General features: G+C 41.3%; 4 protein-coding genes across 12 annotated transcripts in view; all 4 read right to left on the reverse strand.

The window, feature by feature from the left end:
• The window catches only part of stmn2a (stathmin 2a), a 198,229-nt gene extending 190,131 nt beyond the window's left edge, over positions 1-8,098 (reverse strand). For 5 of the 7 annotated variants that reach the window (XM_052066141.1, XM_052066140.1, XM_052066138.1 and 2 more), the window contains exons 1-5: positions 7,937-8,098; positions 4,231-4,326; positions 3,978-4,153; positions 3,722-3,913; positions 3,011-3,113 (exon numbers count right to left, since the gene is read on the reverse strand). In XM_052066141.1, coding sequence (XP_051922101.1) covers positions 3,054-3,113; positions 3,722-3,913; positions 3,978-4,153; positions 4,231-4,326; positions 7,937-7,955 — 543 coding nt within the window. In that variant the 5' untranslated portion in view covers positions 7,956-8,098 and the 3' untranslated portion in view covers positions 3,011-3,053. Of the gene's footprint in view, positions 1-2,021; positions 3,114-3,721; positions 3,914-3,977; positions 4,154-4,230; positions 4,327-7,936 lie in introns of those variants that run through there. The other 2 variants (XM_052066142.1, XM_052066135.1) reach the window with 2 other exon arrangements.
• gra (granulito) overlaps positions 1-18,344 on the reverse strand; it is a 229,659-nt gene extending 211,315 nt beyond the window's left edge. The window contains exons 1-7 of one of the 2 annotated variants that reach the window (XM_052066133.1): positions 18,161-18,344; positions 16,499-16,593; positions 16,337-16,395; positions 15,930-15,987; positions 15,737-15,843; positions 15,592-15,656; positions 14,819-14,956 (exon numbers count right to left, since the gene is read on the reverse strand). In XM_052066133.1, the coding sequence (XP_051922093.1) occupies positions 14,839-14,956; positions 15,592-15,656; positions 15,737-15,843; positions 15,930-15,987; positions 16,337-16,395; positions 16,499-16,593; positions 18,161-18,228 (570 nt within the window). In that variant the 5' untranslated portion in view covers positions 18,229-18,344 and the 3' untranslated portion in view covers positions 14,819-14,838. Of the gene's footprint in view, positions 1-14,626; positions 14,957-15,591; positions 15,657-15,736; positions 15,844-15,929; positions 15,988-16,336; positions 16,396-16,498; positions 16,594-18,160 lie in introns of those variants that run through there. The other variant, XM_052066132.1, reaches the window with a different exon arrangement.
• Positions 9,027-13,486, reverse strand: upp1 (uridine phosphorylase 1). Its single transcript, XM_052066120.1, has 7 exons — positions 13,161-13,486; positions 11,565-11,676; positions 11,324-11,482; positions 11,131-11,245; positions 9,777-9,986; positions 9,274-9,420; positions 9,027-9,181 (listed from the first exon to the last, which is right to left on the reverse strand). Exons 1-7 carry the CDS (start codon positions 13,187-13,189, stop codon positions 9,027-9,029), a joined length of 927 nt encoding a protein of 308 aa, XP_051922080.1. The 5' UTR covers positions 13,190-13,486.
• A 143-nt stretch (positions 18,345-18,487) lies between the features above and the next one.
• On the reverse strand, positions 18,488-23,944 carry rbm12bb (RNA binding motif protein 12Bb). Of its 2 annotated transcripts, none has more exons than XM_052066088.1 (2): positions 23,816-23,944; positions 18,488-20,664 (listed from the first exon to the last, which is right to left on the reverse strand). In XM_052066088.1, exon 2 carries the CDS (start codon positions 20,640-20,642, stop codon positions 18,825-18,827), a length of 1,818 nt encoding a protein of 605 aa, XP_051922048.1. In that variant the 5' UTR covers positions 20,643-20,664; positions 23,816-23,944; the 3' UTR covers positions 18,488-18,824. The 2 variants fall into 2 exon arrangements, with proteins under 2 accessions (XP_051922048.1, XP_051922047.1); XM_052066087.1 differs by lacking the exon at positions 23,816-23,944 and adding an exon at positions 21,821-22,095 and having other exon boundaries at positions 18,488-21,734.
• Between the last annotated feature and the right edge of the window lie 1,667 nt (positions 23,945-25,611).

Here is a 25,611-nt window from a genome sequence, read left to right on the forward strand (position 1 = left end):
CAATAAAAACTAAGAAATTAATCCTACTGTTCCTACTTACGGAGGGGAAGTATACTATACAATTCACACTTGGATTCACATCTACAATTTGGCCTTCACTCAACCTAAAAGGACGTTCTTGGAAAATGGGAGTAACCCAGACTACTAGCCATGCTAACCTCGATCACAACATGCTGCCTCCCAATCACGAAGTGGGCAAATATTGTTCCCCTTGTGTCATCAAATGGTTGCGCTGTATTAAGAAAGTATCGACTGTGAAATTGTCAATGAAGACTGGACATTTTTTTCCCCTTTAAAGCAGGGGTGCCCAAACGTTTTGGACCAAAGATCTACTTTTCGGTCAACTAACCTCACGGGATCTACCCTTACCGGCATGCGCGCACACAGACACACACACACGCACGCCATGATGAGAAACAGCCTGAAACTGAAGCATGAGCACTTTTGCAGCTTGTTAACTATCGTAGCTCACACGTACCGTTTTAAAGTGCTTCCATGGGCCCTCCTAGGTTCATATTCCTCGGTGAATTGTACACGAAGCAAACTCTGAATGAGAATAATGACGATAAAAGATAGAGCTCTTATCACAAGCTGCAATTGCAGACTGCTGAGTGCTAACAACTTCCGGTGACGTAATCACGCGCCGCCGTAAATTCAAGATTTACTTGTTTTATTTTATTTTTGAGGTCCAGTGGTTAGCACGTCGGCTTCACAGTGCAGAGGTACCGGGTTCGATTCCAGCTCCGGCCTCCCTGTGTTGAGTTTGCATGTTCTCCCCGGGCCTGCGTGGGTTTTCTCCGGGTGCTCCGGTTTCCTCCCACATTCCAAAACATGCGTGGCAGGCTGATTGAACACTCTAAATTGTCCCTGGGTGTGAGTGTGAGTGCGAATGGTTGTTCGTTTCTGTGTGCCCTGCGATTGGCTGGCAACCGATTCAGAGTGTCCCCTGCCTACTGCCCGAAGACAGCTGGGATAGGCTCCAGCACCCCCCGCAACCCTAGTGAGGATCGAGCGGCTCGGATGATGAGATGAGATTTTATTTTTGAAATATTTATTTTGTGAAAATGAGACTGATAGGATGATTAGGGTGCAGCGTACATTAACACTCTTCGGATCTACTTCGGACCTGTCTTAGATCTCCAGGTAGATCAGGATCGACGTAATGGGCACCCCTGCTTTAAAGTAATGATGCCTCACCATTTATCAAACTTTTTGTCCTCATTTGGGAAGTGGAGACATGACCATGGTTCATTTAGTCAAGATAAAGCTTCTGCCGCCTCCTACTGGTGGCTCACTGAACCAGATTTTCATGCAATTCACGGAAACGGAGGATGATGGGGGGGACTGAGGACAGGGGAGGGCCGTTACTTGAGGGGTCAAAGAAATAAATAGTAGTAGTAAAACTAGTTACTTATTTCTTCTTTCTACCTGAGCGATAGGCCATTAACAAGGTGTGAGTGCATTAAATCGGCACTTACAGGAAAAGAAAAACGAGAACTCTCCTTAAATACTGAGTCAAATAAAATGTATTATTGCACATGAATTTAAAAAATGCACCTAATGTTCACTTCAGGAGCTTGTTTTTAAAACGATTGTATGTTATTGTCTTCATTTCTTTTTCATTATTGCATTTTCATGTTTTATGCTCATTCATTATTGTGCTCTAGATATCAAGCTATGATGCGTCATGTACATCTGTCAATCACTTTACTTGTGAATAACTTGGTGGACAGCATTCCAAACGAAATAAGATTTAAATATGTCAAGTGGTTATAAAGCCAACCAGTTAAAATGACATAATGGGAATACTTTGTTGGAATGTTTAAAAACGTATACATTATTCCTATTTCGGGGTGCACATGATAGCTAGAGTATATTTAATTGGTGTTATGAGAGGACAGTTGAAAAAATATCTCTCCTGTAGAGGTACCCCAGATGCAAAACGTTTGAAAATATGATTTTATCGTTGAACAGAAGATCATACTCTTGTCCCTGCACAGAAACTCATGAGACGGTGCATGCCATGTTCACAGAACCCCAAATCTTTATTATGCAAAGCTTTGACAGAGAAATTTATGAAGGACGGGGAGGAAAAACACAAGCAGCAGAGGTTGCAGGCAGATATCAGCGGTGCTGTATATTAAAAAGAGACTAGCCGGTTTGCTGAATGTATACAATCGCATCCGGCATCCTAAATTCAAGGCCAAACACACCTCAACGCTGAGCTCCCGCAGCCAGGCAAGCGCACACCTTTTTTTTTTCATTTATGGAATCAATCTTACAGTCAGAGAATGTTCTCCGAGTGGAGATGCACGGTACCGATATGTCAGTACATTCCGGTGAAGGACTCAAGAAGGGAATCTGCATCTATTGAAACAGTTGCCGCCTTTTTAAAAAGACATTCTTGATCATAATAAAGCACTAATTAATAATCAGGCTCATTGAAAATTGACATTTTGTCGAATACATTCCAAGCGTGCGTGAGGAAGATACAAGTGGCTCCTGTTTGTTTCGGCTGCTTTGTCTACTCTATTACCTCAGGTACACCTTACATTCTTCACAAGACACAAAAACATCATCGTCATCGTCGTGACATCATCAGCATCATCATCACCAAGAATACATTGCAAACGTCAGTCTACATCCATCTCACAATTCACAAGAAAAGAGTGGTGGCATCCAAAAAAAAAAAAACATCGTACAGTGCAGTACACAGAAATCAATAGATAGCTTGCTAGTTTACCAGATTAGATAGATCGATAGATAGACAGATAGCCCCAACTAATATGTACAAAATAAGACCGATCCCTCCCTAAAATTAAGAAATCCTTGCAGCTCTCGAGTGACACTGATGTCCGTCTTCATCTGTGATACTGAAGTGACTGATTAAATTGCTGATTGTTGTGATGTTGTGGTGAGGTCCTCCACCTGTTGGGCGCTCCAGGTTTGCATGTCTGTTTGGGAGAGGGTCGGAGCAGGTTGAGGAAGGGGGGGAGCGGATGGATGGATAGATAGAATGAAGAAAGATGGAAATTGGGACGTTTGCGCGGCGTTCACGCTGTCATCACTTCCCTCATCTCTTTGTTTCTGCGCACCAATGCAGCGTGTCTCTCCTAGGAAATAGCATCACACACACAAACAACGGCTTATAATAATAATACATTTCATTTAGGGCGGCCCGGTAGTCGAGTGGTTAGCACGTCGACTTCACAGTGCAGAGGTACGGGTTCGATTCCAGCTCCCTTACCCTTTCACAAATTTTACTGTGTCATGAGTTATGTTTATATCTTTGTTGGCAAACAAATGAGTCTACATAATGTATGTTAAAATTCTGTGCCACATATCTGCTGATTATTCTTGCTGCTGTTCACATTTACGCCATACACGTACGATAGTACGGCATCTATTTATTTATGTGCGGCTTGCCATTCGCATTTGCCTATAAAGTATTTATTATTGATATGCGGTTGCAAAACAAACTGCTGCTCTGCTCCATCTCATGGCCTGAGGTTGTAAAATATATATTTTTAATATTTGATAGTGTTATTATTACAAATATGACTTTTAGAATATATTATTTATTTTTGTTTGATTTTTTTTTTTAAGTATATTACCGGTACCCAAGTAGTTTGTTGCTATCTTATAGTAGTTAGTTGCTATCTTATTATTATATCAATATGTATTTTACAATACATTGACCAAGACGAGAAGCACATGTCACCTTCTCCTGTAGACGCTCCAGCATGGCTGCCAGATGGGCGTCGCGGTTTTCCTTGATCTGCTCCATCTTCATTTGGAGCTTCTCCTCAGCCATCTTGCTGAAGTTATTGTTCTCCTCCAAGGCCTTGAACAGCACATTCCTCTCGTGCTCTCGCTTTTCAGCCAAAGCCCTCAGCACCTCTGTTTCTTGGGACTAAAAATAAACGAAACACAGAGTCATTTGTATTGTATGTCTTCTGGAATTTCGGAAAAGTCACCTTTCTCCGCTCTTCGGCTGCCTCCAGTTTCTTCTCAATGTCGTCCAAGGAGATGTCCTTCTTTGGGGGGGATGCCAGGTTGTGGACTACATCTGATACTGGAGACAGGGGCTTGAGAATTACCTCAAACGCCTGCCCGGAGGCTCGCTTGTTTATCGGCTTCACCTCAATGTCTGCTGCGGGTCACATTCACTTGGTCAGAATTATAGGAAGGGAGTGGGAGGGGCACATCTCTTGAAAATCAGTCCCTTACCTTCCAACTCATTCAGGACGGTGTTGCGTACTTCCGGGTAAAAGCAGGAGCAGATGAGTGAGAGGACTGAGAGTTCCTTCATCTTCTCCTTGTATGCTGCGGGAGGAACATCAACGCATCATCCAGGTTAGTCATCATTACAGTAAAACAACAATGTCATGATCCTGCAAAAGTGTACAGTAAAAATCCATAAGAGCCTTGTTAAAAATTAATTGCATGGTATTATACTTTTATGGACAGGGTTAAGCAAGCGTTTGGCTTTAATGCGGGAGCATAATGGAAACCCGGGCACTCACAAGTGAGGATGGGCGACTCGAGTACCAGGTATCGAAATCAGGCCGTTGGCAGCCTCCTTTTATTGTATTGATACGGCCAATACCAGTGCCTGAGAAAGCACTTTACTAAGTCGGTATGGTAAAAAAAAACATTCACCAGTAGTTTTTGTGATTTTTCTTGTGAAAAAATTTTGGGTGATCCGGTGGTTAGCGCGTCGACCTCACAGTGCGGGCCGGGTTCAATTACAGCTTCGGCCTCCCTGTGTGGAGTTTACATGTTTTCTCCGGGTACTCTGGTTTCCTCCCAAATTCCAAAGACATGCATGGCAGGTCAATGGAACACTCTAAATTTTCCCGAGGTGTGAGTGTGAGCGTGGATGGTTGTTCGTTTGTGTGGTGATTGGCTGGCAACCGGTTCAGGGTGTCCCCTACCTACTGCCTGAATATGGCTGGGAAAGGGTCGAGCACTCCCCGCGACCCTTGTGAGGATAAGCCGATCGGAAAATGGATGGGAATTTTGAACACGGCATGTGACAAGAAAACCCCAGGCGAATGGCTGGCGACCGTTTGGTGAACATTCGTTCAAGGACAGGTGAACGTCCTTGAACGAACCCTGGCGAACTCGAGACATAAACGCAACATTCGCTGCCTTCGAAATTGTTCACCGCTCAGTGGGATAGGGGCTTCACAATCTCATCCACATCATACAAAATATCTTCACTTGCTATGAGCTACTTCAGAAAACTGGTGGGGTTTTTTTGGGTGGGGGCAGGAGGGTTAGTCTCATTGAAATGTATAGAAATATGCTTGACATATGTCAAGTCGTTCAACTGTTTTTCATGCAAACACTTTTACGAAGTGCAAAGGCCAACATTTCATGGCATGATCACGTTGTTTGCGTCCAGCAGAGGCGTTCCTGGTTTTCCTGCTGCGCACCTTTCTGGCATCACAATTCTTGGGAATATATAAGGACCTCATGGACCAACGTCACGCTGTCGGATGATTTTGCCTTGCTCAAGTCATTGTTCATGTGTATTTCATCTAGACGCGCTCTTATTACTCTTGTTCCATTTTTGGTGTCGTCGTCCAGTGGGAGCTCCAAAGTGAGTTTGGAGGTTTCGTGCTGGAGACCTCTACCATACATACATTTGTACCGGGATCCATTCACTTTGCAAAAAATCCATTATTTTGAGGCATGGCAAAGCTCCCCCAACCTCCACCCCAAAGAAAAATAATAACAATCATCAATTCCAAAAGGGGTCACTGATGGTGTTGTGGTTCATTCACCTGGCTCGAGTGCAGCCAGTGTGGGTTCAATTTACACTCAATGACGGTGAGAATGTGAATGAAAATGGCTGTCTGTCTGTATATGTGCCCTGAGATTGAGTAGCAACCAGTTCAGGGTGTAGACATCCGAAGCCAGCTGGGATAAGATCTGGTTACTCTAAAGAGGCTAGAAAATTGATTGGATGGATTCCAAAAGACTCTTAATATGTTGTTCAATATCTCTCCGACAGTGCCAATCAAAGCACTGTGAAGGCAATTTTCGAAAACATCTCATTAGATCCCCTTGCGGTCGAGCAGTGGCGTGATAAGGAAGCTGGCTCCGTGTGTCAAGTAAATTCAGTTCCTGCATCCTGTGCACTTTAATCTGATGGGCTGGTCTGTCTTCACCTGCTGCTTTTGTAAGGTTGGACAGTATGTGATGAGGTTGCCAAAATACAAGTGCAGTCCTCGCTGCAGGCCTGGCTGGCTTCCCACCCCGAAAACTATGGCTTCTACTATTTGCGTTTCTTAATCTGGTTTGCTTGCATGTTGCACCTATAACAGTAACGCTATGTGCCAGAACTTGCTTACTTACGTGCATCAAAGCTGTATTTTTCAATACATGGCAAACTCCGTATTGCGCTAGCTTTTATAGGTCAAACATAAAAACAAACCAAAAAGAAAATATCTCGAAAGCCTGATATGTCAGAAAAAGAGGAAAGATATTTTTGGGAATTAACATCAAAAATACATTTAGAGAGACATAAATGTATCTCTGAATAGAAATTTACTGTTGACTAGTGTTATTTAAGTGAGAGAGAGCAAGAGTGGGGAACCATGTCCCAGGAGAGTATTTGATCCGCCCCGCCCACATATGCTCATAATACTGATACACATTTGTTTGATTGCTGCATCATGTTTTCCCATCAATGTAGTATGGCCCTCTGGAGAATTGGGGGGGGGAAAACTGAAATGGCCCCTGATAGGCAAAAAGATTGCTCCTGATGTTTGATCATTTTAACAGAGCCAGTCTACTAATTCTAAAAGAAAACGGCCTGTAATACAAAAGACCCCTTTGGGGCAACCATCCCACGCATTGCCCCTTAAGCACGGCACTTAACTCTGCTGGAAATATGACCACATTATGAACACAAGAAGATTAAAAAAAAGAAGATGAAGAGTCAATAATAATGCTCAGTTTTGATTGACACACAGTTATTCATTTGTCATGTAAAAATGAAAAAAGATAACAGGTGCACACCCACACTAACTTACTGTTAGATGCCTATCTGGTATAACGGCGCATTGAGTAATTAGCTCAATTTGTGTGTGTGTGTCCATTCAAATAATGAAAACAAAAGCAAAACCTGATCTATTATGAAGTAAAACCATTAAAGACAATAATACATTGCACTTTTCATGTAGAATTTAACCTTCCGAACAGTTGAACGTTGCTGCTACATGTTCAAGTGTGAAACAACACACATACGCGTAACAAAGGATGATGCATCACCTCAGCGCTTTAAAAAAAATATTTCCATTCAAAGTTGACTAATAATGGTTATTGTAGAGTGTATAAATACGCATATATATATTTATTTATTTAAGTTGCAAGTATCGGTAGCCTAGCAATGGCAAAGTGATAACGCCCTCTCAGGCCTCAATAGTGGGCAGCATCAGCATCTTGGGTGGGGTCCGTCTGCATTATGCTGCATATTGAGGCCGATGGAGTGCTGGAGCGCGGATAGCTCAGTAAAATTCTTGCTAAATGCACTATTGTGAACATCTTAGACGAACAGGAATAGGAGACGAATGAATAATTACACATTTGATCTCGACGCGGGTATAAAATGGCTAATTGGTTCCTGCTTGCGTTGCACGACCACCGAGCTATCACGTAATATCACCGGCATAGTCAAGAACAGAAATCCATCATCTGTTCTAATATCACCGTGTATGTTCGCGCATCTTTCATATATGATTCCAAAGTGGCGATTTGCTAAACAACATTACGCACAATCACCGGCCGGTAGACGACAAACACGCAAGGCCCTTTAGAGATCAATTCGGGAAAAAAAGCATCAATCACCAAACAACTCCGCATTATTTCTTCTCTCTCTCTCTCTTTCTCTTTCAACGTGTGATGGAAATGAGAGGAAGCTTACCGGTCGCTGTTTTGGCCATGGCTGCAGGGGTTTGTGCGGAGAGGATGTGCGTCTGATGCTTCTGTGCTGCGTTCAGGTGAAAGACGATAATGCTCAACCAAGGCACTGAGTCAGCGGCAGTGGGAAGGGGCGGATCGGGTGACGGCGAGGAGGCGGGCGCATGTCCTCCGGCAAACGCGCGCGCGTACACGCACATCCACAATGCACAGGTCGCACCCATTGAACCTATGACAGTAGGTAAATGCGACCATCCACAAAGAAATGCTCACACATGGCGGCAATGGATTCTATATAAAGCTGATTCAATTCCAGAAAAAGAAAACATTTGAGGTTTCATCGTCACCGGCCATAACATTCAGCACAATGTAGTTGAGGAAATATGTCCTTGCATCTCTAAAATGACCCCCCTCAAAGAAAAAAGCGGCATGTTTTTTCAGCCATTGACATGGCGTAGTCAATGAGAGCAAATAATTTTCAGCACCTTGTATTGGTCAATCGTTTGTAAAAAATAAAATAAAATTATAGAGATAGAAAAACATAACACTGAGGAAGGCGGCCCGGTGCTCGAGTGGTTAGCGTGTCGACCTCACAGTGCAGAGAGGTCGTGGTTTCAATCCCGAGTCCAGCCTTTCTGTGTGGAGTCTCCCGGGGCCTGCGTGGGTTTTCTCCAGGTACACCGGTTTCCTCCCACATTCCAAAAACATGCATGGCAGGCTGATTCAACACCCTAAAATTGTCCCGAGGTGTGAGTGCGAGCACGGATGGTTGTTTGTCTCTGTGTGCCCTGCGATTGGCTGTCAACCGGTTCCGGGTGTCCCCCGCCTACTGCCCGAGGACAGCTGGGATAGGATGTGAGGATAAAGCAGACCAGAAAATGAATGAATGAATGAATAACTACAGAGAATATTGGTGTTTCTTTATAAAAATGATACAAGTCAAATAAAAACAAGGCACTGCACAACAATACTGAAAAAAGCAATAATTCTCTTGATTCAAAGAACCATGACAAAAATAATTTAATCAAGTAAAATCTGCATCTACATTTCAATTTGAAATAATAAGATCGCAAAACGTGTGGTCAAAAAAGTGCTCATTTCTGAACTGCTTCCCATGCCTTGATCTGCTTCTTAATGTAATATCCCACAAGGATCTGAGGTCGCTGCTGGTAGCTGTGAAGGACATCATGAGAGATGGTCAGCTGGTCTCCCTTCAGGCGGTCCACTAACGTAGTGCAAACCACGGCCGCTTTCATGTTGGAAAAACAAACCCAAAAAAAGATCTGAAGTTCACACAAAAAAAGATGTCACTCGTGAAATTTTGCTGATGTCATTTCTCACCACGCAGGCCGCTCAGTTTGCACATGGCGGCAAAAGCAGCCGACTCCATTTCGATATTGCAGACTCCTGCTTCCCTGGCCTGGGTCAAGTATTTGTGCTTGTCCTCCTCTGTGTACAAGCAGAACGCTCCGTCCAGACGGCCTTGACCTACACGACACCACAAAATGCTTCGTATTGTGTTGCCACCAATCTGGTAAGAAAAAAACCCCTACTGTTATTTTTGTCCATGTTTGTTTTTTAGCCCTTTCGTGCACCCTGTTATCCGGATAACCTGATAAGCTGTCCACTCTAGTAACTGCTGTCCCTGAAAGGGTTAAAATAGGTATGTTGATTCACAACTCAAAAGCAATGTCTGATTTTCACTTGTTAATTTTCATTAACTTCTCATTTCATATTTTGTCAGATTCATTTTTTTTCCTGCGACAACTGCGGGTTATTCTTTCATTAACACGGGGATATCAACAATATTGTCCGCGTATAACACACATTCCAGTGCGGGAGACCTTCATAGAAATCCAGCGTGCACATGGTGTTGCCCATCACCGTGTTGAACTGGCCCAGCTCCTTACTGCACCGAAGCAACTCCTCGGCCAGGCCGTAGTCCAGGTCGGTGTCGCGGACCACTAACTCCCCCAAGATCAGCTGCTCAAATTTGGGCACCAATTTGGCATCCACAGACTGTTTGGTCACAACAACGGTTCCAGGCTCAAGCCCTGAAAATCAAACAAGGCATTCAAATTAAGACAATAATACTGAAAACTTAGGCTAAGTACCAAGATGTGGCAAAATCAAGTTTGCTAATGCCTACTCCAAATGTAACTTGTAGAAGAATTTTTTCGAGCTCCCGTTGAAGCAATTACGCATACATCAGATGAAAGAGACCTCCGTTTATCCGGTAACAAAGAACTAACTGTGTTTCACTTATTCTTTGGCTTTTTGGTGATTTCAACAAGACATTTTTGTCAATATAAGAGAAAGTGGATTTTTTTTTTTTTTGGAGAGGCTATTGAGAATGATCAATCGCCCAATTGCTGACTGCAGCCGTACATTTCAGCAAGCGAGACTCTGTGCTCAGCTTTCAAGCCACAGATACATTGCAATGCTATACTTAAGTGCCATTGTAAAACACAGTGTAGATAGTAAACCGGACATACTGTATTAGTACAATTTGCTGGTGCTGCAGCTCACACTGGCCACCGGTTTCAGACTTATGTTTAAAACCTGGAAATGCATTTATTTATTTTCGCTCATGTGCAGGGCTATAAAATGCAACTTTCAATTTTCCTCTACCTTAGTAAAGACTTTGTGATGAAGACTATTGTCTTTACCATCATAAAAATTGTGTTCGAATCCAACCAAATGAGGTTCACAATAATATTCGACTTTGAAGGTTCCAATGTACATGCTGACAGTCTTTGCATGAAACCTCATTTTTAGGCGCATATTCATAGTCACGCTGTATGTACCCTGTCATCTAATCTCTTTGAAATAAATCAAAACATTTCGACCGTCACAATCAAAGTGTAAGTGCTCCCTCTTGTGGCATTTAGTTGAAGTCCTGTCAATGTTCTCTCAATTACAAAAAAAACCCTATGCTGTCTTTAACCCTGCAGAACCCACGGGGTCTAAATTGCCCCCTATAAATTCTGCTACTCAATTCTTAAATCCCAAAGGGTCAAATTTGGCCCTAATCCTAAATTAGAATTAAAGCATTAAATATTTGAAAAAATATATTTTGGTGAATATATAGCAGTCATTTAAATTCATCATTTTCCAAAGAAAAGGGTTCTTGGGTTCTCCAGGATTAAATATGCTGTACTATCAAGAAGACGAATACTGTATTAATGACAATCTTACCTATACCACCTGATGTTCCAATGCGTATGATTATAACATCTGTGCAACATGCATGATGGAGGAGCTTTATTAGCTCATGCAACATTATTGATATGGACGGGATTCCAATTCCATGCTGCAAAACACACTAAATAATATCACAACACTTTTCATATGATTGTACTTTTGAATACTGTAGTTGGTTTCGACTTACACTAACAGAGAGCACTGGACCAACTTTGTACATGGCATAGCGGTCTGTTCCAGCACAAATATTAGGGTAGTTTGATTTGGGGTCTTGGATTCCAAGCTCTGCAGCAATGTATTCAATGAACTCTTTCATTCGCCGAGCACTGCCTCCAACACACACAAACTGAAGGAAAATACACAAGTATGATTCAAATGTGGACAGATGTTTTTATTTTGTTTGTTTTTTAATAATGAAAGATTCTTACTTTGACATCCCCAAACAGAGCAGGAAGGTTGTGTGTTCCTGTTCCCAGACTCAAGTGGTACAAGATGTCCTCTTTCAGCCCACGGAGGTGAGGGTTGTGCACGATTACAGGACTTGAAGGTGGTAAGTTAGGGAACATTGAGTTATTGCATGACAAATGTGCACTATTTAATGATCAGAGGAACACACCGACGATGTTGATTTTGAAGATTCATCCATCTCCCTCTGCAGATAGTCCTTATTAGGAATACAGGTAAATTGGAGCCGCCCCCAACAGACTTTGGGCAAGCGACCTGAGTTATAATACCAGTAGTTTGGGATTTCCTTTTGACAATTTTTTCCCAATCCAGTTCAATCACAGTGATTGTTATTTTATATTGTTTTTTAGGTTTTGCTTGTTCAAATTTTTCAACAGTGTTTTGTTTTACTTTAGTTTTCATTGGTGTTAGTATTAGTTTTCTTTTTTCTTTTGAATATGTGAAGTATTTGTTGAGCACAAAATGAAAGAAAATGACACCAAATATTGCGCAACAAAGTAAACTACAATCCTCAAATAATTGTTTGCCATTCCTTCTTCTGGAAAACCGGACAATAATAGGGAAAGAAATACATTTAAAATTCTCTTAACGGGGCGGCCCGGTAGTCCAGTGGTTAGCACGTCGGCTTCACAGTGCAGAGGTACCGGGTTCGATTCCAGCTCCGGCCTCCCTGTGTGGAGTTTGCATGTTCTCCCCGGGCCTGCGTGGGTTTTCTCCGGGTGCTCCGGTTTCCTCCCACATTCCAAAAACATGCATGGTAGGCTGATTGGACGCTCTCAATTGTCCCTAGGTGTGAATGTGAGCGTGGATAGTTGTTCGTCTCTGTGTGCCCTGCGATTGGCTGGCAACTGATCCAGGGTGTCCCCCGCCTACTGCCCGAAGACGGCTGGGATAGGCTCCAGCACCCCCCCCGCGACCCTAGTGAGGATTAAGCGGTCCAGAAAATGGATGGATGGATGGATGGATGGATTCTCTTAACGTTTATGCATTAAAAGAAATGTCGTTTTTTTCTATAACTGTAGTTCCTTTTATAAACAAAATGTAGTTTTAGTTAGCATATTCCTCAAAGCACTCTCATTTTATTTATTTTTTAACGAACATTTTTATTTAATTGTTGTTGTAGTTTTTTTTTTGTCATTAGCTGCAAGGGACTTGATGTGCACCTGGTTGCTAATCAATTAAAAGTGTATGAAGACTCCGAGATGTCCGAAGCCTCGAACCTCTGAATAGATCAAAATCTTTCAAAATGCTAAATTACTTGCCAATGATACATCCCATAAAAACAACAACATATAAAACAAATGTAATTGCTTAATTGAGGTTGTTTTTTTGTGCTTAATTAATAAAAGAAGGTGGCGCTTGCATTCCACAATCCGTGCCTCTCCTTAAGTATAGCGTGAGTTATTTTCTTTTAAGACTTAAGATATCGTAATACACGCTTTACATAGAAGTTTATGTTCTACTAAGGTTAACACTGTCACATGGCAATGCTCCTGAAAACGTTGAAAACATTGGTAGACAAATATTTGATTTAATAAAATAAAGAGGGGAAACCATACCTGCTCGTTTCCTTGTTCTTCGAGTCCATCCTCTGTGTCGGAAAAAATGACTAAATTACCAAAATCAAAACAAAACACAATGTTAAAATGATGGCTATTAACCGCTTGCATATACCCGAGCCCTTTCAGATCCACAGAGCTGTGTGAGAAGTTAGCAAAATTGAAGAGATTAAAAACGAACTTTCAAAGCAGAGGTGGACGCGATTCTTGGTTTCCCCCATTCAAAACGGGGTCACCCGAATGCACCATGAACCCGGATGCTCAACTCGGAAAGTTGGAGAAAGTTCGTAACCCCTGACCTGACCTCCACTTTCAACTGCGTCCCCCCCCCCCCCCCCCACGTTTCAGAGATAATTTTGAGTTAATGTATATAAAAAAAGCATCGTAAACCTGACCTAATTTTTTAGTTTTACACGTTAGTTTTGCTTGCTCACTTTCCTGTGAATCTTCAAAGACGGTGATGAAAGTTTTTTATCATCTTTTTTTTTGACACATCACTTTTGTAAACTTTCTTTAATTTTTGCTCCTTTAATCACTTTCATAAGGCAAAGGATAGATCAATGTTTCACAAAGCCAAGGCACAACACCAAACAAAAATTACATAAAGGTATATGTAATGTACTCATTGTTCATTTATTTTAAAATTGATTTACTGACAAATGTACTTACTCAGTACAGTATGAATGACAACAGGCGGAAACGTGTGCCACAAGTAGAGCCCTTAATTGTTCTTCCCGTCACTATGTCGTTGGCATAGATAGATGAACAAACATATGTTATTTGCAGTGGTAAGGATTTTCGGACCTGAGAGGAGAAATTGGGTACTATACCCAATATTGGGGTGATTGTTCTAATATTAGCAGTGGTAGAAGTAGACATGTCCGCTTTAATTTTGGTGACGACTGATCGCATTTTTCGGACACTAAACAAGCAATGTTTTTTTGTTTCTTGTCTCGTTTGTTTATTGAACATAAAACATATCCAGTAATAATTTGACAAAAAGTAAGCCAAGTAAAATAGTAAAAAGAGAAATCAGTGTTGCGCTTTTTCTATAGAGAGGAAAACATGTCCATAAAATCCTAAATATTATGGTGATTGTTTTAATGTTTTCAAAGGTTGAAGTGGGCAGGAACAGAGATGCTCGCACAAACTTTGGTAATGACTGATCCGTTTTTCAGACATTAAACGACATTAAGATTTTTCACCTTAAGTGTTTTACTCTTGATCTTGACAACCATTTTGTGGCTGAGCCTTGCGTGTATTTATGCAATAGCTGTCACATGAAAAGGCCCAGAGTACTTTACAAGACATGTCAAGATGGAAAAAGTAGAAAAATTACATTGAAAAACCATAAAGAGGTTGAATAAAATTCTTCATAAGTTAAAACGACTGAAAGCCCCCCCCCCCCCCCCCCCATTAAAAGCATCCATGTACCGGTACATTAGGCATCTCTCTTGACACGTGGATATTTCTCTCCAATGTTTTATTGAACACTGTAACAGAATACAGATTGGCAAACATCAACCATAATACAAATATATAACAATACAACTGGATGCAATTGAAAAATCTTTCTTGGAAAGAAAATATAAATAATAGACTACGAGAAATTACAACAAAGGTGCATCACTGATGGTGAAGTGGTACATTCAATTGACTGCATGGCTTCAGTTCCCACTCAGTGACGGTGGATTTGGCTGTCTGCCTCCATTATGTGCCGTGACTGGCGATCAGTCTCGGGTGTTGTCAGCCTTTTGCCGGACGTAGGCCGGGATGGGCCCCAGGACACCGTGACCCTGGACAAGATAAACTGTACTGAAAATGGATGGATAGATTACCATGGTCAAATATAAACACCACAATGCATAGAAAAGTTCGGCTAAGTATGGGTCAGTTAACAGGACTTTGACAAAATGCATTTGAGGGAAATTGCATTTCAAGGTATATAAATGTATTCGAAATGTAATTATATTCGAACCATTTTAAGGATCAGAAAGGGACTTGATAGTATTGCATTATTCAAAAAATAAAATAAAAATAAAATCGAGAGGGGCACATTTTTTTGTCTTATCTTTGAGATGAGAATGCTTATTTTCCAAATAAAGATGACACGTTTATTGCTTTACACAAGAGATGATGCTTCTGAAAACTGAAAATAGCCTCGAATGACCCTTGCTATTGTTCAAGAAAACTGTGTAATTGTTTTCAACACAATCCATTACTGCAGATTGAAATTGTTCTTTCAAATGTGAACAACCACTGCGGTTGATTTCAACAGTGAAATCAAAGAGTGAATCAAGATTGAACTTTGAACAGGTCAAAAGAGAGCACTTCTGTTAGCACAAAACTTTCAGGAAGCTGCTGGGAAACATTTTTTTAAACATGAAAAGCATACTAGAATATTGAAAAAAGTCACAAAAAAAGCACTCACACTTCATCTTCCTTTTTTCCATTATTCCAACTGCTTTTATTTACTGTCAGAAAACTTGGATCCCTCTGTTGAAACAATATCAACAAATACATATTCTATCCCGACAGAATGCTTCTAAACGGACACTTTTGTCAGGTGGACTTACTGCTTTGGGTAAGACTATCGGGTGGTCTGGTAAAAACTCTGGCCTCTTCTTGGCTGCAGAACAACTCGCAAGACCAATTAAAAAATCATGAGAGTAAGACAATCTCTCTGTAAAGACATATTAGGAAGGAGTCCAAAAAAAGTCAAACTGTCTCAGACAAATCAGCGAAACAAACAAACATTGCGGATGTTACTTTTTTTCTGGTCTTGGGGATTGACGATCTTGAAGAACTGCTCGACTGTAATATTTGTCTGCGAAATACACACGATTATGAAAACCATGTTTCATTAAACATCAGAACTAACATTTTAAAAATCAAGCTGCCCATCATTTGTCACTTGAATTTATTCAGAGGGGCTTTTCAAAAGGTTTATATGAGAGTTACCGGTAATTAATCAAGGTGCATAAATGGCGTTTTCGTAGGAAATTATATTTCAGCAAAACGCTTGATTTCAGTTACTGCTGCCAAGGGTGGCACAACTCGTGATGAAGTTCAGTTTCTCGAGTTTCCTGAGATTGTTTTTTTTTATCTTGAAAGGTGAACAAATCTAAGCATGACTGGCATTCCAGTGGATTGCGCTATCCTGAAACATTTCTTACCTTTTCATCCACAACGTCAATTAATGCCTGTGCACACGAAGCAGCATTTACTGTGGGTTCTAAATGAACAAAAATATTACATATACATTAAAAGGACTGGGTGATTAACTCTATATGTAGAACACACACACACCCCAAGCTCTTTACTGATGTGTGTTTTACCAGTTGAGCCACCACTGCCAAAGGGGCGGAGGCGGCGCAGGGGTCTTGCAGGCTCCAGATGCTTCTGGAGAGTTCGTTGCCTCGATAGCTCCATTCTGATGTCAGTAAGGTTCAAATGTGCTTTTAGACTTGTTCATGAGTGGTTATGTGGCATTTCTCAAAGCCTGACATTGATCCTTTGTGTATGCAGTTTGTTCAAAAGTAGGGATTAGTAGCATTTGTTGCTCGGAATTTGTGATTATTTGATTCAAACAAACACATTTATACATCCATATCTATGGATTGCTGTGAACTGGGGCTTATACCAGCTGACTTTGAGGAAAATGCGAGGTACGCCACGGCCTGGTCACCAGCCAGTCCCAGGGACTTGATCTTGTACTTGTTACTCAACATTCATGGGTACCAGCCCTTTGAAAAGTAAGTTTAGGTTTGAAATTTTATTTCAGATGTTTTTTGTTTTTTTTTAATCCTGTAGTTTTGTCCGGGACAAGGATTTTCACTTGACAAGAAAATTAAAAAAAAGACTGAAAATAAATTCACTGCAATCCTATTTTTAAAAGAAGACAAGGCAAATGCCTCAGCTTGATTTGAACGAGTATTGATTGACTTAACTCCCACTTACAGTTATTTACTGAAGGGCATAAATTTGATTATTCGTTTTCTGTGGGTGCACATTGACAAATCTCATTTGCAGTCATGATAGCAGGCACTTGTGGAAGTAGCTCTCAGAACAGTTTGATATGGAACATTGGTTGTGACAAAGGAACAAGGTTCTCGAACAAAACTGCGAGGTGATGTTTGTTAACCAGTGCGCTTTGCTGGACAAAATGTCGACCTTCTTGAAACAATGTAGCTCTTTAAACAATGTACACTTTGACGCAAATTTTCAAAAATAAGACCAACCAATTGGTATTTGCATTTTTACTAAACATCGTTAGCCTTCTCTATCGTTTAATTATGGGTTGACTGACATCCAAAGTTACTTTTTGAACTAACGTGTTTGCACAGCCTGTATCATTCGATTCTACAGCGTGACTTTCAACTCCACAATGAAAATCAGCATCGCTGAATACATAGTAACGTACATGGGAAAAAATTTTACATTTTGTCAGTTTTCAGTCTATGTCACCATTTCATATTTTCGGTGTGTTAAATACAAATATTGAGAATGCTAAACGATGGTCAAACCACAATGTTATTTTCTCAAAAAAATAACCGCTTATTTACAATGAGCAAAATTGTTTTGCAGCCACGTTTAGGAAAAGATGGAGCCGATACTCGGTTGCCACGTTAAACGGGATTGAACATCTTTGTAGGAAGCATTCTACAATTATTACTTTTACACCCCGCCAAACGTGAAAAAGTGTTAGCCGTCTGAACGGGGTCGTTCTTGTGCAAAGTGCGTGTCCGCGGATGAAAACCATCTTAACCTTTCACAAGTTTGCGTTTACTTACGAACCTGTTTACGCACTATTGATCACTTTTATTTTTAACAAGGAACAACAGTTTTACGGTCTTAATTGATGGCGTTGCTCTGGCCTTCAAATACTTTGGAGCAATTAAAAAAATGTTGACGTAAACCTTTCAGATGTTTTTCGTCAAGGATCCACATAAACTTGGTTCTGCATTTACATTTGATAAAATATGAATGTCTTAATTCACCTGTAGTTGGATCTCAGCCGCTCTTCAGTGTTTAATCGACATTCACCTCGCCCCACCCCGGACAGCATAAAAGTGGTCAAATAAACCCCATCAAATCCGGTATGGTTTCAAAATAAAAGCGATAAAATTCAAAGTAAAGCCTATTTGTCAACCAACAGTCTCGCGCTTTGTTCTGTATATAAATAAAGCGTACGTGTATTTTATGTAATTCAAACTGCTGCCTCTATTATGATTTTTAACATATACAAATCCCAATTAGCGGGGTGAGGCAAAGGACACATGCATGTTTAGAAAAAAAATATTGAAAAAAGTCAGGGGGAGAACAAGTGAATGAGAAGCAGTCTTTTTAATAAGCATCACAATAAGTGGTTGAATTGAATATCCCACGTACAGTAAACAATAGCATAATGGGACTTCCCCTGGATGCAGTCAAATGTTATGAAAATGAAAATGTAAATGCAAATTGCGCACTAGTGACTTAAGTGGCGTTCAAATAGACAATGAATAAAAAACCCAGTTACCATACAATAAAACACAGAGGGTGGGGACATCTAATGTCATAAGACAAAATAAAACTACAACTTCTCTCAAACTATCAATCACATTAGAGGATTTCAAACCAGACCACTTGAGCGTTCTGGCCATCAAAATCCCAAAGTCACTTTCAAAGAAGCAGGAGCTGAATCTTTCGAGCACCTATTGGCCTCCCACTGAGTTCCTCCACCGCTATAACTGCCTCCTGTCGAGTCTCAAAAACCACGGTGGCGGTACCCTTAAATGCGCCGCCTCTGTCATACTGCAATGAGATGGATCCCGGGATAATACGATATCCATGGCAAAAATCATAGATTTCTTCCATTTTTATTTGGAATGGTAAATTAACTAGCTTTACACATGTGGGCTCTGTAAAATCTTGCCTTGGTGGACCGCTACGAGCCCCGTTGCCCCTGTCAAATGAGTCGCCATAAGACTTATAGCCTGCATTCATTGGCGTATTACCAGGATGAGGGCTCCTGAAGTCAGAGTATTCGCCATCACCAGAACCCTGGTACTCAGTAAATCTTCGTGGTGGCCCGGCGATCAACTCCCGCATCTCAGCACGTGTAATGTATTTGAGAGAAATCTTTGCGCCGAGAAACCTTTGTCCATCGAGAGAGAGGGCCCTCATGGCAGTCGACTCGGAATGGAAGAGAACCAATGCCCTGCCGGTCCCTGCACCTGTATTGTCACGCAGCAAGTGCACGTCATCTTCTGAGAGATTCATCCCAAAGATGTCCAGGACCTCCACTTCACGCACATCTAAGGGCAGATTTTGCACAAGCAAGCATTTCTCAGGGTCAGAATGATCCACGGTGTTGAATGGAAGCCTCTCATTATTCCTTCTGGAGTTTCCAGAAGGGCCGACCTCCATTTTCTGAGACTCAAAGGCGGCTATCATTTTTTCTCTTGAGATTGGCCGGATATGAATCAATCGATTGAAAAAGGGTTTTGTCTCCTGCTCGGATGCCTCACGATACTCTCGAAGAGTCTTAAAGAGTACAAATGCAGACCTGCTTTTGCGGTCGTCAAAATTCATGAACAAAATCTGGTCATCATCCAGTCTCGCGTGGTGAAAAAGTCTTTTTATGTCCTCAGTTTCCACAGCAAAGGAGAGGTTTTCCACCAAAACACAGTACTCCTCACTGGACGGTGACCCTCTCTGGCCTACAGGTGACTGTGACCTCATACGGTATTGGAAATTCTTTTGACCATGTGAAGGCGATCCACGTCTTTCAAACTGGGCACCTCCCGGGTTAGCTCTCATGGGTTGCCTTGCGGTTGACCGATGCCAGTCGTATTCTGACGTGGGACAAATCTCCACATACCTAGAACCGATGTATCCCCTATCCCTTTTCAAGGCTTCCGATACTTCTGCAACGTTTGAAAATCTCACGAGACCCATCCCGTTGTTTTTTCCGGTGGCGTTTTTCAACAGGACGAGGTCAACGATACGCAAACCACTGAAAAATTCTGAAATCTCTCTTTCAGACACACTGAATGGCAGTCCTTTGAGGAAAACACACGGGGAGCCTTCATTTGAGTTTGAGGATCTCTTTTGGCGTGGTGGAGGACTGATGTCCGCTCTACTTGCTGACCTCTTGTTGGTGTCAGCCTCCACAGATCTTCGGGCATGCCTTGTGTTGTCTTCAACATTTCTCTTTTGCTCCATCTCTTGATTTATGGCACTTTTCTCAAATACACTCTGCATCTCTGCTTTGCTACTGAGCAGCAAAGTCACAGACCCGCCCCTAATTTGGCCCCCCGAGCGCGTCATTGCTCTTCTCGCATCTTCATCAGAAGCAAAAATAATGAAAGCTTCCTCCTGCTCGCCTCCTATTATGTGTACACCGCCATCTGGAATTTTGAGTCCAGTGAAGAATTTGCGAATATCCTGAGAACCGGCAGTGATCCTCAATCCCTGTAAACGGATGACGACTGCCATACTGAAGCACAAACAACAGCACCTGCAGACAGAAGGGTATAGAATAACATTATTCCCATCAAAGCCTTGGAGCTCTACACTCCTTTCCATTCCAACATGTCATTCACCACCACCTGATAAGCAACTCCATTTAAAACGGTAAGTCAGAAAATGTATTGAAGCCCACAGCTCAGAATGGCGACACCAAGCACGACAGCACTAAACTGATCAGCACTTGATTTTCAATTAAGTTGTCATATCATAGGTTTGGATTCATTGATTAGCCTCTGCTCTACCCACGAGTTTAATTCATTCCATGATCATGCTCGTAACTCAAATCACTCATATCTCAATGTCATCTTTCCGCATTGCAAAGAATGTAAATGTCAATTTCTTCTCGTGTTACTACCAAATCACCTGAGACGGCAATTCTGTAATGTGAAATAAAGTCACTTCCGTATCAAAACACCACTCTAAATTCAAAACATACACAAGACAAATCGTTAAACCCCCACCTAAGCATCTGGCACAATTTGCATTATAGGCTGAGAAACTAGTCAACGTGTCTATTCATCACACCACTGCGGTTGCCAATGACGTAGCTTGTAAACAGAATGTTCGAGATACCCTGTACGGTGAAGACATTTCAACGAAATGCAAGTCCTTAGGAACACCACTAATAAAGGAACCGTTTCCCCCAAATTCTCCCATCCAGATAGGTCAGTCATAACCATCACTGGCCCAAACCTTTATCAAACCAATACTGATTGATAAGCCACCCAGAAGCTGTCCATCACACTACCAAAGTATTTTTCCACAGTCCACAAAAACTGCATGTGGAGAAAGCGACATTCCTCCATCATGCATTTCGATGTGAAATGCACAAGTGGAAAATCGCAAAAGGTTCAACACTTTGAACCCAAATTTAGAGTGTTTTGATACACCACAGCAGGGAAAGAATTTCAGTCATACAAATCCAATTTACACTAAACACTGACAGCAAAACTTGTCCATTTTCCGTTACTTGCCTGCCAGCAAATAGTTTGAAAGAAAAACTAACAACCAATTGACAAAGCTTCATCATATGTGACAAAACTTGTCCATTTTCCGTTACTTGCCTGCCAGCAAATGGTTTGAAAGAAAAACTAACAACCAATTGACAAAGCTTCATCATATGTGACAGCCTTTGTCCATCACACAACAGTACACCAACAATATCCTATCCAGTGCCCGACACTACAAAATAAAATTCCAGTCAATGACCAATCACAACTAAACACCGTGGATGACCTTTTGTTCCCCAACGTAGCCGTGCACAAAAGAGGGTATTAAAAAGTGCACAAGAGAATGTGGCTGTCCTCCACTTAGGACAACCAGTGACCCACATTACAGCCACTATTCCTCAACTGCTGCAAAACACCATTAAGCAACACAGACCAATAAGTAATTATCTATATATATATTGCGCGTCGTCCCGCACGCGATCTGTCCTTCCGTCTGTCCCTTTTCAAAACGTACCTACTTCACCGCGCCGCTGCGCGCCGCTCAGGCAGTGGCTCACTACGATCGCTCGGGCATCTTAGCGAAAAAATGTTGTCTACCCACAAGCATTGCAATGAAATTGTTCGTTATTTAGTAGAGCTAAACATCTCTTTATTTTCGCGATAAGCAATGAAGATGAACAAAAAGTTGAACCAAGCAACAACACTTTTGTGGGCCTAAGGCCCACCTTACCAGCCTTCCGCAGGAACTAGCTGATGAGCCGCCCGGAGGGCGGCGAACCAGCTAGTGCTGTATATAAGTGACTCCCTCCCACTATGTGGTTCAAGAGATTAGATGTGTTATCGGACTAGGGCGATTTTTTTTCTGCATCAGTTGTGCATTTGCAATTGAGTCAATATGCTATTCTTTTATTCAAGGTGCTCTTTCCATGTAGTGTTTTTTTTTTAACAAAGGTTTTTTCTTATGTGTATCGGTATTACAATAAAATCCAGATGTAATTAAATATACATAAATGGTTAGGTTTTATAGGATAGGCTGCCGCTAAATTAAGGCAAATTAAAAAATATGAGACAGTTTCTCTAAATTAATTAAAATTGTGAACTAACACTTTGACAATGACTTGCAGTCTTGTAAGCATTTACCACAATTTAAAATTCTACCAGACAAGTGTGGTGTGAATTGAAGTCAATAGCGCATCAAATCAGATAATGACAACGCAAACCTGAGGATTTATCACATAACCTTTTCATGTTTAATGAAACAATATGTAAAAGACCATTCATGGCTGAGCTTGTGAAGGCAATTGCTCATAACCTGAGCCCTTGGGCACTTGTGATTTTGTTTTCTCTCGAGAGCAAGTGGCAAAATGGCTGCCTAACTGATATGGATGAAAACCGGTGGATTCTGCTGCTTAAATCATATTTTAAAAAACGCATTAAGAATCTGAATACCATGTTGAGACTACTGGTACCGCATAGAACTTATTGTAAAGAACAATTTGGACTTGACTTCCCCTTAAACACGTGCCTGTCTTTCTTCAAAAAGCCCAGATTTCAGACAATAATTTGTGAGTAAATAGAGACGAGATAATTATTTCAGTACATAGAGACACAGGCTTTTGGAAATTTTGTGTTCAGTGCTTTGCCATGATATTTTGCAATGGAGAACACACACTCAGGAAACGGTTGGGACACACTGGATATACACATCACTAACACACCACGCAATTGTATTCAAGGACGAAAGAATACCATATAATGTAAATTATGAGATTCAAACAACCATCTGGGGAAAACGACTAGCATCTGAACGGACATTCAATAAAGCCTTACATCCACGCTTGAAACCAGTCTCACCCTCTAAGTTACTGCAGGCCAAGTTGACGTCAGCTCCACAAGTCTGTCCGCCATTACAAACGTTACCCGTTGTGGCCATCCGCCCACGGTCAAACGACGCACATCCAGAAAGCAGTGTGCTTTATCCAATACCCATCCATCCCATATGTCGAAGACATTACTTGAGTTCGCCCAACGCAGTAGTGCTGCTGGATCGTCAGACAAAAAGACTTCGGAAAATGCTAACAAACGTTAGCCACAAACCTACCGAGGCCTCTCCCAATAATTCCTTCCAGATCCAAACAATGTGTTCAATATAACAGTGAAGCACCCACATTAACCAACAACACAACTTACAAAAGCGACAAGATGACTCTTGTGCAAGTATTTGCAACAATGCGAACAAAATTTGGCACGGCCTAGATTCGCCTGCGTCTTCGCAGTTCGCAGCAGTCGTTGCTCGTGTTCTTCGCTCATTAAAAAAAACACCACCAACTCGGAATAAGTATACATGGCGCCACCCGCTGGCTGCGAGTCGCAACATGCATACAGTTCTTGTATTTTCAGGACACAGTGGACAATTTATCGTGTTTATTTACATAGCATATTTACTTTAAAAGAGTAAGATTAGGTAAAATAAAATAACAACCATATTCAAAACAGCAGCAACACTATTTATCGTCTACATGATCAAGGTACGCAAGAGTATTGAGAAACAACAAGAATAAGGATAAGAATAAGAAAACCTTTATTCGTCTCACAATGGAGAAATTCCCAATTTACAGCAGCAGTTATGAAAGGAAGAAAGTAGAAGAACCAAAAGTATAGGAGCTGCTGTAAAGGCAGCCACTCTCGCAGCGCCATCTTTAAGTCATAATAACATAATAACAAAATAATACAACACAACGCATAAAACACAGAAGGTCATTCAATATTAACCACTTTTCTGCACACTCTTTGTTATTTTAACCAGTTATAGATGAAACTGGAGTGGATCAAAGTGTCCTTTCACCAGTGGATCAGGGACACACACGAAGTACAAACGCCATTTTGCCTTTTTACGTTGTCTTCAGACCAGATGGCACTTTTACACTAAATGTATGTTATGCTGATGTGTTTTTGTTACTTTTGGCAGGTGGGCATCAAGGTGTTCAACTGGTGAGCACATCCGCCTTACTGTGCAGATGTGCAGGTTTCGATTCTCATCCAGCGTTCCTGTGTGGAGTTTGCATGTTCTCCCTGTGTGGGTTTTCTCTAAGTACTCCGGTTTCACTCCCACATTCCAAAAACATGCATAGCACGTGATTGAAACATTGAATTGTCCCTCGGTGTGAGTGTGAGCGCAAAAGGTTGTTCGTTTATGTGTGCCTGGCAATTGACTGGCAACCATTTCAGGGTGTCCTCTGCTGACTGCCAAAAAACAGCTGGGATAGGTTCCAGCATGCCCATGAACCTCGTGAGGATACCGGTAAGCGGATTAGAAAATGGATGGATGGATACATTTAGTAGGCCCAGTTGATATTCAATATTCCATTTAATGCTTTATCATTTGCAATTTTGTATAAATCAACCTCTGTCCATTCTTATCGCCAAAAGTGATACAATTTGAGATTAGAAACATTCATGATTTTGCCTGCGTATAATGTATTCTCGGTCATGCTAGTCATTTTATTCTCAGGGCATCGACTATTTTAGCTGTCTTATAAGGCATTTGTTTTGCCTGTCACCTGAGCATTTTTTGATCAGTTTATGCACAAAGGCTAGATAGGATCAGCTCTAGACTGTTAGTGAGATTACCCAACTACTCTTTCAACATGGCTGTTGAAAAAGCTATTCTGTTGTGGACTCTCTCTGGTGCTTGTGGGTCATTGTCCTGTTGCATCCATCACCCAACCACCACTAATTCTTTTTTGAGCTGGTAATGAACCAATGTATGAAATTTTGATTTTCCTTAATTAAGTATAGTTTAAGAACCCTACCTAAGAGTCAGCCATCATTTTTATATTCGTGTTTTATTTACATTAATCCCAATGGAAAGTTTACATTTTTTACAATTCTCAGATTTTTAATATAATATTGTGCTTCAATACATTTTGTGTACTCTGAGCGTGTACATTTTTACGCGTGCATTGAAGCAAGCTAAATCAGTACAG

The sequence above is a fragment of the Hippocampus zosterae genome, chromosome 5 (genome assembly GCF_025434085.1).
Source record: "Hippocampus zosterae strain Florida chromosome 5, ASM2543408v3, whole genome shotgun sequence".
Classification (NCBI taxonomy): Eukaryota; Metazoa; Chordata; class Actinopteri; order Syngnathiformes; family Syngnathidae; genus Hippocampus; species Hippocampus zosterae.